Source organism: Trichosurus vulpecula, chromosome 9, assembly GCF_011100635.1.
Source record: "Trichosurus vulpecula isolate mTriVul1 chromosome 9, mTriVul1.pri, whole genome shotgun sequence".
Taxonomy (NCBI): domain Eukaryota; kingdom Metazoa; phylum Chordata; class Mammalia; order Diprotodontia; family Phalangeridae; genus Trichosurus; species Trichosurus vulpecula.
The window spans coordinates 42,746,765-42,765,325 of NC_050581.1; the positions used below are offsets into that span (position 1 = coordinate 42,746,765).

The 18,561-nt window shown below is 39.6% G+C and overlaps 2 protein-coding genes across 3 annotated transcripts in view; one reads left to right on the plus strand and one right to left on the minus strand.

The window, feature by feature from the left end:
- Nucleotides 1–187: 187 nt before the first annotated feature.
- On the minus strand, nucleotides 188–705 carry LOC118832091 (ferritin light chain-like). The gene has a single exon (XM_036739537.1). The coding sequence runs from the start codon at nucleotides 698–700 to the stop codon at nucleotides 188–190; it is 513 nt and encodes a 170-aa protein (XP_036595432.1). The 5' UTR covers nucleotides 701–705.
- A 13,792-nt stretch (nucleotides 706–14,497) lies between these two features.
- MYH11 (myosin heavy chain 11) overlaps nucleotides 14,498–18,561 on the plus strand; it is a 118,724-nt gene continuing 114,660 nt past the window's right edge. The window contains exon 1 of one of the 2 annotated variants that reach the window (XM_036737868.1): nucleotides 14,498–14,578. The gene's annotated coding sequence lies outside the window, so the exon portion shown is untranslated. The remainder of the gene's footprint in view (nucleotides 14,579–18,561) is intronic. The other variant, XM_036737870.1, reaches the window with a different exon arrangement.

Genomic DNA, 18,561 nt, shown 5'->3' on the forward strand with positions numbered 1-18,561 from the left:
TATTTTGGAATAACTCTAAACTAGATTTTGGCTACATTTTATCATTCCGGGATCCCCTTAAGCCCAGTCATATGATTATATGGATTAACTTTTTTTCCTAATTTTTTTTTTGTTGCTGGGTGAGCAGCTAGCTTTATTGTGGGCATTCTTGGTTCGGCCTTGGGGCTGCCTGCCCAGGCCGCTCCCCCTAGTCATGCTTCAGGCTCAGCCCGGATTGGGGGTCCACCTGAACATGGTGCAGGGTGGTCAGATGGTTGCCCAAGCGCTTCAGAAGCTTTACTTCCTCACCCAGGTAGTGGCTGTCCAGGAAGTCACAGGGCTGTGGATCCCCTTGGCTCGAGCCCAGGGCATGCAGCTTCAGGAGGGCCTGGTTCGGGTCCTTCTCCAGGTTCAGGGCAGCCTGCATGGCATCCAAGCTGCGGCCCCATTCATCTTGGGCAGGTTTCTGCACAGCCTGGAGGAGGACACGGCCCCCATGCTGGTTCTGAAGCCTCATAAGGTGCTCGGCACCCTCGTGTTTGTCCTTCGCCAGCTCACGGAAAAAACGTGACACCCTAGGCAGGGCGACATCGTCCCAATCGAAATAGAAACCCAGGGACAGGTAGGAGTAGGAGGCCTGCAGGTACAGGGTGGCCAGGCGGTTGATGGCGGCCTTGGCCTCAGAGGAGAAGTTTTGGCGGATCTGGGAGCTAGAGCTCATGGCACCGTCGGTGAAGGGAGGAGGCGGCTGGTCCCGGAGGCGGGGGTCGGCTGGTCCCAGGGGCTGACGGACTGCAGAAAGGTGAAGTTCAAAACCGAGGGGAGCTGGTGACCCCAGATCTGTTCCGTCCAAACACTGTTGAAGCAAGAACCAGAACTGGGAGATGTGGTGCCTTTCCTAATTCTTTACATGAATTTCTACTCACCTTAATGATGGCTACTAAAATTATTTGCTATGTTGATAATAGTTGGCACCAAGCAGTCTTTACCTAAATGAGATCCTGTTTTTAGGATAGAAAAATGCATAAGACACTAAAAGGAAGACTACATCTCAAGGGAAGAGATGTTAACTATACAAAAGACTGTTTATAATCAGCTCACCACAATCATGAAGCCTTTTTATTAATAAAGCATTGGTGGTTTTTAGTAGGCAGAGGTTTTAGCAGTTCTCAAGAATATATAGGATTAATGGGAAGAAAAATTGATTACAAAGGATACCCAAAAGGAAATAAGGAAAAAGTCAAGACTAAACACTTAAGGAAGATGGAGAATGAACTGGTAGCAAAGGCGGGGTTTTAGAATTATGAGAAGTTTAAGTCTGACAAATCAACAGGTTTGGGACCTGCATATAGAGATAAGTTTATTTGTATGTCACTTTTACAGTCATAGAATAAAGTACCTTTTGATTTTAAAAGGGTATAAATAAAGGACTAATTCCTAACTGCTTTTTAAACAGTCAATAAGCTAGTATTAATCACTTCTTAGGTGTCGTCACCTTATTGTCATTTGGTTTTGTGTCATTTATCAATTGTTAAAGTGAATTTAAGCTAATTTTGTCATAAGATTTTGTGATATGATATTTGGAGATAACCTGGATTGCTGTAATGTTAGGGTAAGTCATCACTTATTAAGTAAACATGGGATTATAGGTCTAAAACTGGAAGAGATCTCAAAAGCCATCTAATCTAGGCCCACCTTTTTTTTTTATATAGTTGAGGAAACAGATGTTAGGTGACTTGGCCAAAAGCATTTACAAAACAAGTATTAACAATATGGAAGTACTAGGGATCTACTGCAGACTGAACAGGAGCATTTTTTGAAAGCAAGATTTCTGGCTCGTTAAGTATATGTTACTGATTTCTAAAGAGCCCAGACGACTCCTCTACAACTCTTAGGATAGATGGATCTGAGTGCTGATAATTAGTTTCCAGAATGTTTTATTTTTGTCTGAATTACACATAAATTTTAACATTCATTTTTTTGAAAGTTTGAGTTCCAAATTCCTTCTCTCCATCCTCTAACCCCTCCTTGAGAAGGCAAGCAAGTTGATAAAAACTTGTGCAGGTATGCAAAACATTTCCATATTAGCCATGTTACAAAAGAAAGCCCACACCCCACCCCCCTCAAAAAAAGAAAGTTAAAAAAAGTATACTTCAATCTGCATTCAGACTCCATCAGTTCTTTCTTTGGAGGTGAATAGCATTTTTCATCCTAAGTCCTCCTTCAGAATTGTCTTGGATCTTTGTATTGCTGAGAACAACAAAGTTTTTCACAGTTGGTCATCACACAATATTGCTGTTGTGTTCAGTGTTCTGTGCCTGCTCACTTTAGATCAGTTCATGTAAGTCCAGGTTTTTCTGAAGGCATCCTGCTCATCATTTCTTATAATACAATAGTCTTCCATCACAGTCATACCACAACTTGTTCAGCCATTCCCCAATTAATGGGCATCTCAATTTCCAATTCTTCACTGCCACAAAAAGAATTGCTACAAATATTTTTGTACATTTTAAGGCCTTTTCCTTTTTTTTTTTTTTATCTCTTTGGGAGACAGAACTAGTAATGGTATTGCTGGGTCAAAGGATATGCACAATCTTATAGCCCTTTGGGTATAGTTCCAAAAATGCTCTCCAGAATTGTTGGATCAGTTCACAACTGTACCAGCAGTGCATTAATGTCCCAATTTTCACACACACCCTCTAACATTGTCATTTTCCTTTTCTGTCATATTAGCCAATTTGATAGGTACGAGGTGGCACTTCAGAATCATTTTAATTTCCATTTCTCCAATAGTGATTTAGACTTTTAAAATATGTCTATAGATAGCTTTGATTTCCTCTTCTGGAAACTGCCTGTTCATATCCTTTCTTTGTTTATCAGTTGGGGAATGACATATATTCTTATAAATTTGACTAAATTCTATATATATTTGAGAAAAGAGGCCTTTATCAGAGAAACTTGCTATAAAATTTTTTTCCAGTTTTCTGCCATCTTTCTAATCTTGGCTGCATTGGTTTTGTTTATGCAAAACCTTTTAAATTTAGTATAATCAAAATTACTCAATTTATATCCGATGATGCACTCTTCTTGTTTGGTCATAAAATTTTCCCCTATCTATAATCTGACGAGTAAAATTTTCCAGGCTTCCCTAATTTGATTATATCACCCTTTATGTCTAAAGCACGAATCCACTTTGACCTTATCTTGGTATATGGTGTGAGATGTTGGTCTATACCTAGTTTCTGCCAAACTGCTTTCCAGTTTTCCTGTCAATTTTTGTCAAATAGTGAGTTCTTCCCCAAAAGTTGGATCTTCGAGTTTGTCAAACACTAGGTAACTGTGGTCATTTACTACTGTATATTGTGTACCTAATCTAGTCCACTGATCCGCCACTCTTATTTCTTAGCTGGTACCAGATTGTTTGGATGATTCCCATTTTATGATACAGTTTGAAATCTGGTATAGGTAGACCGCTTTCTTTCACATTTTAAAAAAATAGCTTCCTTTGATATTCTTGACCATTTGTTCTTAAGACTGGATGAATTGTGTTAAATCATTTTTTTCTAGCTTGCTAAAACAATTTTTTTGGCAATTAGATTAGTATGCACTGAATAAATTAATTTAGAATTAATTTTTGTCATTTTGTCGTTTTCATTATGTTGGCTCAGCCTACCCATGAGTAATTAATATTTCTCCAATTGATTAGATCTGACTTTGTATGAAGTGTTTTGTAATTGTGTTCATATGGTTCCTGGGCTTGTCATAGCAGGTAGACATCCAAGTATTTTATATTGCCTGCAGTTATTTTTAAAGGAATTTCTCTTTCTATCTCTTCCTGCTGGATTTTGGTGGCATCATATAGAAATACTGATTATATGGGTTTATTTTATATCCTGCAACTTTGCTGAAGTTATTATTTCCATTAGTTTTTTTCTAAAATTTATTTATTTTTAGTTTACAACATTCAGTTCCACAAGCTTTTGAATTCCAAATTTTCTCTCCCTCCCTCTCTTCCCCCTCCTTCCCTCCCCAAGACAGCATGCAATCTGATATAGGCTCTACATATACATTTACATTAAACATATTTTCACATTAGTCATGTTGCAAAGAAGAATTATAACCAATGGAATGAACCACAAGAAAGAAGAAACAAAACAAAAGAGAGAGCAAATAGTTTGCTTCAATCTGCATTCAGACTCTGTAATTCTTTCTCTGGATGTGGATAGCATCTTCCGTGATGAGTCTTTTGAAGTTGTCTCACTTAGAACCTTGCACTGCTGATAAGAGCCAAATCTATCAAAGTTAGTCATCACGCAATGTGTCTGTTACTGTGTACAATGTTCTCCTGGTTCTGCTCCCCTCAGTATCAGTTCATATATGTCTTTCCAAAGTCCATCTGCTCATCATTTCTTATAGCACAATAGGATTCCATTACATTCATATACCACAACTTGTTCAGCCATCCCCCAATTGATGGGCATCCCTTCAACTTCCAATTCTCTGCCACCACAAAAGAGCTGCTATAAATATTTTTGTACATGTGGGTCCTTTTCCCATTTGTGTGACCTTTTTAGGACACAGCCCTAGAAGTGGTATTGCTGGGTCAAAGGGTAAGCACATTTTCATAGCCCTTTGGGCATAGTTCCAAATTGTTCTCCAGAATGGTTTGATCAGTTCACAACTCCACCAACAATGCATTAGTATTCCAATTTTCCCACATCTCCAGCATTTGTAATTTTCTGGTTCTGTCATGTCAGCCAATCTGACAGGTGTATTTCCACTAGTTTTTTTAGTTGATTCTCTTAAGTATACTGTCATATCATCTGCAAAGAATGATAGCTTTGTTTCCTCATTGTCTATTCTAATTCAATTTCTTTTTCTTCTCTTATTGCTATAGCTAGCATTTCTAGTACAATATGCTTCAATCTTCATTGGTGATGAATTCGCTCTTTGCACTTTTGGTGCTGAAATTTGGTTTTCTTCTTTCTTTTTTTAAAATCAAATTAACCAGTGGTTTATATATTGGTTGCTTCATAAAACCATTTCCTAGTTTTAATTTTTAGCTCAAGGGACTTCTTTCAATTTTATTAAACTCTCCTTTGATTTTCAGGATTTCCAATTTGATGCTTAATTAGAGATTTTCAATTTGTTCTTTTTCCAGTTTTTTAGTTGCATGCCCAATTCATTGATCTGCTCTTTTTTGATTTTATTATTGTAAATATTAGAGATAGGCATTTCCCCCTAAGAATTGCTTTGGCTGCATCCCATAAATTTTGGCATGTTGTCTCATTTTGTCATTCTCTTTTGTGAAATTATTTATTGTTTCTATGATTTGTTCTTTTATCCACTTATTCCTTAGGATTATTTAGTTTCCAATTAATTTTTAACTTGTGTTTCCATGGCCCTTTATTGAATATAATTTTTATTGAACTATGATCTGAAAAGGATGCACTTAATATTTTTGCTTTTCTGCATTTTGTTATATGAAGTTGCCATGTACTGCTGAAAAAGGTATATTCCTTTCTATTCCCATTCAGTTTTCTTCAGAGGTCTATCATATCTAACTTTTCTAAAATTCTATTCAGCGCCTTAATTTCTTCCTTGCTTATTTTATGGTTAAGTTTATCTAGTTCTGAGAGGGGAAAGTTGAGGTCCTCCACTATTGTAGTTTTACTATATTTCCTCCCGTAATTCATTTAACTTTTCCTTTAAGAATTTAGATGCTACACCATTTGATTCATACATGTTTATTATTGATAGTACTTCATTGTCTAGGGTACCTTTTAATAAATTGTAGCCTCCCTGCTTATCTCTTTTAATTAGGTCTATTTTTGCCTTTGCTTTGTCTGAGATCGTGATTGCTATCCTTGCTTTTTTTCCTTTTTTTTTTTTAACCTCAGCTGAAGCCTAATAGATTCTGCTCCAGCCCCTTATTTTTACTCTGTGTGTGTCTCTGTTTCAAGTGTGTTTCTTGTAAACAATATATTGTTAGATTGTGGTTTCTAATCCATTCTGCTATCCACTTCTATTTTATGAGTGATTCATCCCATTCATATTAACAGTTACAATGATTGTATTTTCATCCATTCTATTCCCTGTTTATCCTTTTTTTTCTTTTTATGCTGTCACTCCTCAAAATTCTGTTTTGCTTCTCACTTTAATCTATTATCCCTTCTATCAGCCCCCTCCCTTCTCTTATCCCCTTCCCTTCCTACTTCTTGGTAGGTGAGATAGATTTCTATATCCAACTGAGTGTGCATATTATTCCCTCTGAGCCAATTCTGATGAGAGTAAGGTTCAAGCATTATTTGACACCACTTCTATCTTCTCTTCCACTATAAAAGCTCTGCCTTGCATACCTCTTTTATGAGAGATAATTTTCCCCATTCTTCCTATCTCTCACTCCTTCTCTTATGGCATCCTTTTATCTCACCTCTTAATTTTCAATTCTTTCAATTTCTCTTTTGCCTTTGGGTTCCAGGATATTAGAGTAGTTTTCCTTATTAATTTCTTGAAAGATGATGTCTAGGCTCTTTTTTCTTATCATGGCTTTCAGGTAGTCCAAAATTTCTTAAATGATTTCTCCTCAATCTATTTTCGAGGTCAGTTGTTTTTTGATGAGATATTTCACATTTTCTTTGTTCATTTTTTCCATTTTTATTCTTTCTTGGTGTCTCATGGAGTTATTAGCTTCCATTTGCCCAATTCTAATTTTTAAGAAATAACTTTCTTCAGTGAGCTTTTGTACCTCTTTTTCCATTTGGCCAGTTCTACTTTTTTTTTTGTTTTTTTTTTTAATTTTATTTTTTTATTATTAATTTAAATTTATTTATTTAACATATTTAGTTTTCAGCATTGATTTTCACAATAGTTTGAATTACAAATTTTCTCCCCATTTCTTCCCTCCCCCCCACTCCAAGATGGCATATATTCTGCTTGCCCTGTTCCCCAGTCAGCCCTCCCCTCTATCACCCCCCTCCCCTCTCATCCCCTTTTCCCTTCCTTTCTTGTAGGGCAAGATAAATTTCTACGCCCCATTGCCTGTGTATCTTATTTTTTAGTTGCATGCAAAAACTTTTTTTTTGTTTTTGAACATCTGATTTTAAACCTTTGAGTTCCAAATTCTCTCTCCTCTTCCCTTCTCACCCACCCTCCCTAAGAAGTTGAGCAATTCAACCTAGGCCACATGTGTATCATTATGTATAACCCTTCCACAATACTCATGTTGTGAAAGACTAACTACATTTTGCTCCTTCCCAACCCATCCCGCTTTATTGAATTTTCTCCCTTGACCCTGTCCCCTTTCCAAAGTGTTTGTTTTTGATTACCTCCACTCCCATCTGCCCTCCCCTCCATCATCCCCCCCTTTTATTTTTTTTTATCTTCCTCCCTCTCCTTTCCTGTGGGGTAAGATACCCAACTGAGTATGTATGGTATTCCCTCCTCAGGCCAAATCTGATGAGAGCAAGGTTCACTCATTCCCCCCTCACCTGCCCTCTCCCCTCCTCCCACAGAACTGCTTCCTCTTGCCACCTTTATGCGAGATAATCCACCCCATTCTATCTCTCCCTATCTCCCTCTCTCAATATGTTGCTCTCTCATCCCTTAATTTCATTTTATTTCTTTTAGATATCTTCCCTTCATCTTCAACTCACCCTGTGTCACACATATATATACACATAGATATATACATACATACACATTCACATATATATATATATATATATATATATATATATATATATATATATGCATATTCCCTTCAGCTACCCTAATACTGAGGTCTCATGAATCATACATGTCCTCTTTCCATGTAGGAATGTAAACAAAACAGTTCAACTTTAGTAAGTCCCTTGCAATTTCTGTTTCTTGATTACCTTTTCATGCTTCTCTTGATTCTTATGTTTGAAAGTCAAATTTGCTATTCAGTTCTGGTCTTTTCACTGAGAAAGCTTGAAAGTCCTCTATTTTATTGAAAATCCATATTTTGCCTTGGAGCATGATACTCAGTTTTGCTGGGTAGGTGATTCTAGGTTTTAATCCTAGCTCCATTGACCTCCGGAATATCGTATTCCAAGCCCTTCGATCTCTTAATGTAGAAGCTGCCAATCTTGGGTTATTCTGATTGGGTTTCCACAATACTCAAATTGTTTCTTTCTGGCTGCTTGCAGAATTTTCTCCTTGATCTGGGAGCTCTGGAATTTGGTGACAATATTCCTAGGAGGTTTCTTTTTGGGATCTATTTGAGGAGGCGATCGGTGGATTCTTTCAATTTCTATTTTGCCCTGTGGCTCTAGAATATCAGGGCAGTTCTCCTTGATAATTTCTTGAAAGATGGTATCTAGGCTCTTTTTTTGATCATGGCTTTCAGGTAGTCTAATAATTTTTAAATTATCTCTCCTGGATCTATTTTCCAGGTCAGTGGTTTTTCCAATGAGATATTTTACATTGTCTTCCATTTTTTCATTCCTTTGGTTCTGTTTTATAATATCCTGATTTCTCATAAAGTCACTAGCTTCCACTTGCTCCAATCTAATTTTTAAAGTAGTATTTTCTTCAGTGGTCCGTTAGACCTCCTTTTCCATTTGGCTAATTCTGCCTTTCAAGGCATTCTTCTCCTCATTGGCTTTTTGGAGCTCTTTTGCCATTTGAGTTAGTCTGTTTTTTAAGGTATTGTTTTCTTCAGTGTATTTTTCAGTATTTTTTTGGGTCTCCTTTAGCAAGTCATCGACTTGTTTTCCATGGTTTTCTCGCATCCTTCTCATTTCTCTTCCCAATTTTTCCTCTACTTCTCTAACTTGCTTTTCCAACTCCTTTTTGAGCTCTTCCATGGCCTGGGACCAGTTCATGTTTTTCTTGGAGGCTTTTGTTGTAGACTCTATGACTTTGTTGTCTTCTTTAGGCTGTATGTTTTGGTCTTCTTTGTCACCAAAGAAAGAATCCAAAGTCTGAGACTGAATCTGGGTGTGCTTTCGCTGCCTGGCCATATTTCCAACCAACTAACTTGACCCTTGAGTTTTTCAGTGGAGTATGACTGCTTGTAGACTAACGAGTTCTATGTTCCACGTTTGGGGGGGAGGTGCCAGCTCTGTCACCCCAGCACTCCTCCTTCCCCAAGAACCCCCAGCCCTAACTGGGCTTAGATCTTCAGCAGGCTCTTCACTCCTGCTCTGATCCACCACTTAATTCCTCCCACCAGGTGGGCCTGGGGCAGAAGCAGCAGCAACTGTAGCTGCCCCACCTCCACTGTCCCCGGGGCTGGAAGCCGAACCGGGAACTCCTACTCCCGCAGCTTTTCCCACTAACCTTCTCCGCAGTCTTTGGTGTTTGTGGGTTGAGAAGTCTCATAACTGCCGCAGCTCACTGATTCAGGGCGTTAGGGCATGCTCTGCCCGGTTGCTGGTCTTGTTGGTCCACACCGCTCAGGCTGGGCTCTGCTCCCCTCCGTTCCCAGCTCCCAGCTCCCAGCTCCGTGTGGAATAGACCTCACCCAGAGACCATCCAGGCTGTCCTGGGCTGGAGCCCTGCTTCCCTCTGCTGTTCTGTGGGTTCTGCCGTTCTAGAATTGGTTCAGAGCCATTTTTTATAGGTTTTTGGAGGGGCTCGGCAGGGAGCTCAAGCTGGTCCCTGCTTTCCAGCCGCCATCTTGGCTCCGCCCCCCCAGTTCTACTTTTTAAGGATTTTTCTTCAGTGAATTTTTGTACCTCTTTTTCCATCTGACCAATTTTGTTTTTTAAGGAGTTCTTTTCTTCAGTATTTTTTTTGTGCCTCTTTTACCAAGCTGTTGACTTTCTTTTCATAATTTTCTTGCATCTTTCTAATTTCTTTTCCCAGATTTTCCTCTACAGAGGAAAATTATTTCATTAAAAAAAATTTTTTTCATAAAAAAAAATTTGAGCTCTTCCAGGAATTCTTGTTGGGCTTATGTCCAGTGTACACTTTTTCTTTAACGTTTTGCTTGTAGCTCTTTAGACATTGTTGTGTCCTTTTGACTTTGTGTCTTGATCTTCACTGTCACCATAGTAACTCTTTATGGTCAGGTTCTTTTTTGTTATTTGCTCATTTTTCTAGACTACTTCTTGACTTTAACTTTATGTTTAAGTTGGTCTTTGCTCCTGAGATGGAAGGGACACAGTCCCAAGCTTCAAATTTTTCATGCTGCTGTTTTCAGAGTTAGTTCTAGGGGCTTGTAGGTTGTTGGCGCTTCCAAGGTGGTGTGATCTAAGGAGAAGTATGGTCACTGCTCTCCTGGCCTGTGCTCTATTCTTTTGCCAGGAAGTGACCTGGTTCCCCTATAGCCACAAATAGCAGCATTCCTCTTAACCCTGAAATTGTGACCGGGTCCCCAGCTCTCCCACAATTTCTAGTGTTTCTTAATGCCTTAGAAATGAGACTAGGACCCCTGCTCCCTTGTGATTAACCACAAGCATTCTTTTCCACTCCAGAACTGTGACCAGGGCCACAGTTCCACCACAGCCTCAAGCACTAGTACTCTTCTTTGCCCTGGAACCGTAACCCAGAATTGCATATGGATGATACAATAGAGTCCTAAACCCAGCACTGGCAAAGGATCCCTGTAATTTTTCTGACTAATTTTACCATCTATGGGCTGCCACTTATACAGCCACCTCCAAGGCCTGCTACTGGCAAGTGCTAGGGTTGGAGGCTCCAGGCCAACCACCACTTCAGTGAGTCAGACTTTTCTTGCTAACCTTCTAAGTTGCCTTGGGCTGAAAAATTGTTTCACCTAAATTTTTGTTGTTTCTGCTGCTCTAGAATTCTATTTGAGGCATTATTTTTAAAGTTGTTGGGAAGGAAATTGGAGAGAGTTTAGGTGAGTTCTTAGTCCTACTCTACCATCTTGACTCTGCCCCATAGCTGATAGCTTCTTGACTATTAAATCTTGAAGGTACACAGACAAGTGAAATGGGTCAGTCCAATCTGTGATGTTCTTAAAAATAAGAGGGTGTTATAGGTTTTGGGTAGCAGAGTAAAAACAGGAGATATTCAACTAAAGAAGAATCAAAGGGAGGGTTTTGATCAATGCCAATATGCTCTGAGTCATATTCCTGGACATCTTAATCTTTCACTGAGAAGTCATACCTGACTGAAACTGACCCAACACCATGCTGCTGGGGGCGGCTATCAGTATTAACATTCTGGCAGATGTGAAACCATCTTGAGAATGGTACTTTCTAGAACCTGGTTCTGGATTGATTAGATTTTATTTAATGTATTGCTTCAAACATAGGGCACACACTAATATGAGAATTGTCAAAATGGAAAAAATATATAAGCATGCACTGAAAAATGATATGAATTACAGGACACATTCAATTTTTATAAAAAACAAATTTGGAAAGGGGAGATAGATTTTAATGGGTTTATGCTAGTGGGTTTATGCTAATGGGTTGTAAGCTCATTGAAAGCAGAATGTCATAATATGTATGCTTCATACCTACACAGTAGGTATTCAATAATAACTATTTGGCGAGTGATTAAAGAGCGAATCTCAGTCATCTGAGTAGCTAAGAGAAACAAGTAAAAAGTTGAGCAAACATCTAATTAAATGACATTAGATTAAAATCATTTCTAGAGTTGATGTAACAGGACATTGTTAAAGGTTCTTCGGTCCTTTTGTGGTGATAAACTCCATCTATCCATTTAGTCATTCATCAAACATTTATTGAATGTCTTACTTATACATAGGACAGCTAGGTGGCACAGTGGATAGAGTGCCAGGCTTGGAGTCAGGAAGACTCCTCTTTCTGAGTTCAAATCTAGCATCAGACACTTACTAGCTGTGTGACTCTGGGCAAGTCATTTAACCCTGTTTGCCTCAGTTTCCTCATCTGCAAAATGAGCTAGAGAAAGAAACGGCAAACCACTTCAGTATCTCTGCCAAGAAAACCCTAAATGGAGTCACGAAGAATCAGACACTACTGAACCAACTCAACAACCAATAACAAAACTTGTGCATAATTGAGCACTACCAGAATTATATCAAAAAGGTAGAAGATCTGATTCCTACCCTTAAGGAATTAAATAATTTGTAAGGAGGGTAACCATTACTAATGTCCCAAGGTTGCTTTTTTTTTTTTTCATTTTGTTCTTAACAACAATATTTCCTACACGGAAGACCATTTGGAAGGGAAAAGCTAATTCTTCAAACAAAAATATCTATTCTTATTCTGAGGCATCAACTTCTGTCTCCACAATTTCACAGAGTTGGAAGTGAATAATTGGTTCCTTGATGTCTAAGTTCAAATGTTTCCAAAAATCTACAATCTCTTGATTGTTTCTTTTCTGGTTTTCTTTCATTCTTGTGTTTCCCTCCCTCACAGTATTCATGGCTCAGCACCATTACTGTATTAAACCTGCTACAAAATATCTTCTTAGCAGATCCTCCAACCCAGGGACAGACAATTTCCACTCCTTTTACAGTGTGCTTGCTGTTAAAATGCCTCAGTGGCAGAAGACCATTTATCATTTTCCCAATAGCTTTACATCTGTTTTGCTCAGCTAAAACTAACCCTAACTTTTCTGTGACAGTAGGGGGGATTTATGGTTGGGCTGGGAAGAGTGTATTAAAATGAAAAGGTAACCTTTATGCTGGAGGGGTGGGAAGAAATCTTGGACACTATGCCAAAGGATAAGCCACACTCTATATAGGCAAAATCCCTTGGGATGGGGGACAGAGTCAGCTGTCAGGCAAATTTCCCTGGGGTCTTCAGGGAAAGGCTTGGTCTCTCTCTGACCTTTCTACTATGACAGCTCAGGAAGGGGCAGAGAGAGTGAATATCCAGGAAAAGGGAAGAATGAAGTAAATCCAGTGCAACTCCTCAGAGTCACCCTTTCAAATACCTGATACCCATTTGGGGTTTGCAGTGACTTGAGTTACCTGAAAGCAGCTAGATGGTTTAGTAGTTAGAACTCAGGGCATAGAGTCAGGAAGATCTGAGTGAAATCACGCCCCAGACACTAGCTTGTGACCCTGGATAAGTCATTTAACTTTTGTTTGTCTTAATCCATTGGAGAAGAAAACGGCAAACCACTCCAATATCTTTGCCAAGAAAACTCAAGGGACAGCGATAGTTCATGGGGTCAGGAAGAGTCGGACATGACTGAGCAACAAGAGAGTTATCTGAAGAACTGTTTCATGTTTCCCTTTCATTCATAGAGACAACCTACGTGGGATGTGATTCCTTGCACCCCCTTTCCTCATCTCTCCTGACAATGTCTAGAGAAGCTAGGAAAAGGAAAGAGAGTACGTTGGGGAACCTCAGAGTGGATGCCAAAGTGCCCTCCAGGGCACTACGTTGGAGCTGGGATGCTACCACGGTACCATATTTAGTCAGGGGTAGCGGGCAGCCCCGTATCCGGTATGCAGCTGATGGGAATTCCTGGAGGAACTTTGGCTTTCCCTTTTTGGGATGTCTCACACCTAGGACTCTCCACATCCTGGGAGATATTTATCCATCCAATTGGGGCGGGGCTGTGGAAGGGGGAGGGAGAGAGAGAGGTCACCTCAGCCTTGATTGAGAGGAAAATGGTAGGGGAAGAATTTTAACGAGAATATTAAGGACCGGGGTTTCTTCCCCGGGGTTGCCCGTCCCTTTCTAGCCCCCTGGTAATTTCCCAGCTCGCTTTTCCCTCTTCTTCCTTTTATGGGGTGCCCAAGGAGTGTGTACGTGTGTGCGCGCTTATGTGTGTGTCCGCAGAGGGTTGGTTTTTTTTTTTTTTTTTTTTTTTGGTGGGTGGCTATGAAGTTTTGGGTGGTGGAAGAAAACTACGAAATATGAAAAGTTTCCCTTCCCCCAAAGACTTCGGACAGAACTATAAATGGCCCTTGGCTCCTAGAAGCCGGGGATCCTTACTCCACATTCTATAAAAATACAAAATCCTCTCCCCTTACCATGTTCTCCCCAGCAGTGTCACCCTCTCTTCTTTTCAGTCCTCCCCCCAAGTAGGCTGAATGTGAGAAATACATATTTTAGGAGGGCGCGGAGAGGGTCTTGGGGGAGGGAAGGAGAAGGCATGACCGTGGGATACAGACTGATGGATGCCAGCTCCGCACTTTCTGTGCCCCAATCCTTGCCCGAACCCCTGTCGCTGGCCCCTGAGTGGGGAAGAAGAGGTTAAAGTCAGGGTACTTGCAGCTGCTAAGTGTTTGGCAATTTAAAAAAGGGAGGGGGGGGAAGAGATAGGACCTTTTCTTCTCCACGCTCTGCACCTTCCCTACAACCTGGAGCTTAGACCTGGAGACTTTGTTCAGCACGATCCTCTCCCAGACCACGCATTCTGCTTCTTCTCCAGCCCCGCAGCATCACGCTCCTGGCAGCTGTTTGTAAAGCTCTTGGGGTCACTTCATTAAATCTCCCCAGCAGGGGGCAGTATCCTGGACCTAGACCCTTCCCCCACATCCCCCTCCCCCCTCCCCTTTTCTCTCTATTCCCCCTCTCCCGCCCCATCCTTCCCACCCCACATCAGCTCTATATAGAGAGGCTGGAGAGACAGAGGGGATTTGGACTGTCCCAGCTGTGAACTGTGCAGGATCCGAATTCTCCAGTTCCTTCTCCGCTTCTCCAATAGGATATCTGTAAGTAGTGGACAACAGGGGTTCGAGGGGAGTTTGGGGTGGGGGGAGACTGGCACCATATGTCACCCTTACTCTGTCACTCAAGACCCAGGGTTGAGGATCTGCCTTAAGATGCTTGTAATAAGGAGGATATTTGTATAACTTTGGGGAAACTTTTTTAGTTAAGAGCAAAGTGTTCACCGGGGCTGACTTTCTCTGTGTGCAAAAAATGCCTCATCAAAATCTCAAAGCATCATCATGCACCATCAGTATGGTCCTTTTAATCCTATTTTAAAACGGGAATGGAGTCGTTGGATCATCCCCAGACAACAGAATATACAGTCAATTTTGTGCACGTTCTAGGCAGCCAGTAATGAAAATTGGCCATCCAAGGTCCCGAGTGTTATTATCCAGTATATTTATTTATGCAGCACATTTTCCCCCAGGCTATTTTATCATCTATGTAAATCTCAGTTTGTGCACCTTACAAGGAATTTGATACTTACGGAAACAACTCAAGGCGGTAGTTGTTTAATAGACTCACCCCTCTTTACCTCCCTTCCAAAAAAAATATCCGGGACTAGGAAATCCGTGTAGATTTGATTACAGAGTTCTGATGCTTATGTTAAATTGCAAATTGGCCAGTGTCAGAGGCAGGAGCCAGCCAGACAGCTATGAAACGGAGTTATTCCTCTCTTGTGTGTTTTAAATGCCCTTTACAATAATTTTTTTCAATGTGAAAGAGTTCTAAGACATGGTTAAAGAATGTCAGTAGATGGCAGTATGTAAAAGTTTCTCGAGCTCCTCAGAATAAAATGCACTTTTTTTTTTTTAATAGGGCTGTATTACTCTCAGGGCTGTATTAACTCAGGGCTTAGTGGAGAAAAGTCTAAATCCCAAGTGTCTTTTGTCTGTTAAATAACTCATTTTTGCGTGTGTATGATGTGTATCGGTAAGCATCTCTTTGAGGAGAAAATAAATGGGCTTTCTGTGAATTACTAGAAGTTTGGGTACTTTTCCAGGGGAGTGTTCTTTTCACAGTTTGAGAGTAGAGGTGAACTAGATATAAATGGGGGTGGAAGCTGCCTCCACCATTGTGAAACCTTCCTTATCCTGCCAAAGCTGATAATCTCAGTAATGCTCGTTTTATATCACTTTAAGTGACCTTATCCTTATCCAGACTCATAATTTCTCTTAGGAACTGCTATGTTACAATTTGTAAATAGTTATTTAGGTGCGTGACTTAGCTCTCCTATTAGATTGTAAAGTCTTTTAGGGCAGGGAATTCATCTGGTGGATTCTTGTGGCATGCCCGATAGCTATCACAGTACTTCGCACATAGTAGGTTCTCAATAAATATTTGTTGAATGGATAAGTGAGTGAATAAATGAAAATCTGAAAGACTAGCTGTCAGAGATTTCTTAGTTTTCTTTCCTACGTGAAAATGCTGTGATTCTTTCCATGTAAAGCCCTATGTTTTTATTATCACTTGGAGATAGGCGTGTTATTCCCTACAAGGTATTTGTTTTGAATTTGTTATCATTACATTTCTGCGGAACAGCTAGTATTGAGGAGAACATGTCCTTTTATGGTAGCATTCATATGTTGAACACCCAGAGCCCTTTTCAAATTATTCATACTTGCTAGTTGTGAATCAAGGAATTTATCTTTTCATACCCTATCCCTTTATGAGATATGGAGACTGTTGGGAAAGAATCCTGCTTAATTGATTTTTATCACAATTCTGGAGGAAAGAGAACTTTTGCTCCTATTATTTAAGAAGACCAAACATATTCGTGTGTGTGTGTGCGTGTGTGTGAAAATAGTATCACCCTCCACAGTGTATAAAGTCGCAACAGGTGTCCTTGGCTTTAAACATACGGTCTGTATTTTAAATATACAAAACACAGAATTTCAGAGCTAGAAGAAAACTTGGAAATCACTCAGTTCAACTCCTTGCTTTACAGACCGGGAAAGTGATTCAGCCAAACTTACTGTGAATCTTTTTGTCAAAGAAGGCTTTCCTTTTAATTTACCTTTTTGTCAAATTTAACTGACATATTAGGGTGTGTTCTGAATTAGAAGCGATCATTGGAACTCTCTGCTATATCAAATGAGAGGTCAACTGCACATTTCAAGTTTTATTGGGATTATTCAGAGACCTCACTCCATTAGAAGAGGACAGTGAACTAGATTTATGACACAATTGTATTTCTCTCCTTTTCTGCCCTTATTCCTACTTTAAAAACTCATTTAATAATCTTGATCAGTTACCTTGAGGAAAGACAGAATTTCATGAAGGCTACACAAGAATTTGGAAGAATTTTCATATGGAAACAGGAGAAATTATTTTGAAAATGCAAGAGTTGTCCATTAGTTCTGACAGATGAAAATTAGCAGGATGGCATTTATCTCTTATTTCTATGATTAGTTCCAAGGTTTTGATGATTCTGAGGTACAGGTTTCCTTAGATTTTGAGATCAATAGGAAGGTATTCTAGGATTTGCTCTTTGACACTGATAGCCTGCCCTCCCCTCACTTGTCCAGGTTAGAAACATAGCAAATGGATATAGAATCCCAAGATAGCAATATTGCTTAGGACCTCTAAGGATTACTGTGTCCATCTCCCTCCCTACAGGCAGAAGAGCATCCCAGACAGATGGCTTTCTGTCTCTATGGAATTCTTTTTTTTTTTTAACCATCATGGAAGGTAAAAGAAGATAGCCAGAAAATGACAAATGTCTTTGTACACAAGTACACCTCCTGGTAACCAATAAAATTCATTTGAAAAAAAAAGAAATAGGTTTCACTGATGAGAATAATTTCCATCACGGATCATTTTTAATGCTCAGATGAGTTTTGAGAGGGCAGGAAATCTGCTTGACTGGGGAAACTGAGTCAAAGAAACCTATAAATACTTTTTGTAAGGGAAAACTCTCTCATATCTCTTATCTCTTTTATCTTCTAGTCAAAGTTAGCCAGGCACACTTGTATTTGTTCTGATACCTACTCTCTCCTCATAAAAACAGATAATAAAAATCTTATCTAGGATCTTAGAGGAACTAAAAGTAAGAAAGGATCAATGGAGCACACTTGCTTCTTGCTTCTTTCCAGGGGTCAGGATTCTTAGATTCTTAGATATACACTATATACAGTGACATGTTCTGTTTGATCTTTTCTGAGATTGCAGAAGGGAACCAAGAGTTAGGTTCTGCCATTACAGGAAACTCTGCCTGGGGATCCATCCACATGTAGAGAATTTTCTTATTCTTTGGAAGTTGACATACCCTCCTCATAAAAGTCATATGCCATCTAAATAATGGACTTAAATTCCATGTTTCGGGATAAAAATTTTGTGGTCCTTTGAGGCCACTTAATACATCTTACTATCTCTCCTTGGGTCTCCCTCCAGATACTAATTTTACCTGGGAGAACATGCATTCAGAGTTGATATTCCCAACTCTGTCACTGTTGGCTTTTTATGATTTCAGAGGTGGTTCACATTCAGGGACCTTTAGGTCCATTTCCAGATAACTATTGGCATCCCCAGTTAATGGTGTCATTTTAGAGAAAATCATGTGTCTCTTCACATGCCTGGGCCTTGGTTTCCTCATCTTTAAAATGAAGGAGTTGGATGAGGTGATTTCAAAAGCTCCTTTGAATTGTGTGATCCTGTATAGAAAAAATTCTAGCCAGTATATTCAAGCATGGCTCATAAGATGCTAAAATTGTCAGGGAAAAGATTCAAAGCCTTAGGTTTGTTTCTAGTTGTCTCTGTGTTAATACTCAGATAGTAAGATCTTTACCCAAACTCTCTATTGGGAAATAAAGTTCATCCAAAACACACTTCCTTAAAATCCCAAATCACAGACTCTTGGACATTCCCTGTTGGTGTGCTTCAAGCACTTGTTACATAGACTAATGAGCAGCTCTTAAAAAACTAATGATGGAGATAAATAAAGAACCCAGAAACAAGTAATTGGCCGGGATACAGGATCAGCCCT

What these genes read in the sequence shown, in the direction of transcription:
- LOC118832091 (XM_036739537.1), bottom strand. Translation starts at nt 700, where the DNA reads ATGAGCTCTAGCTCCCAGATCCGCCAAAACTTCTCCTCTGAGGCCAAG.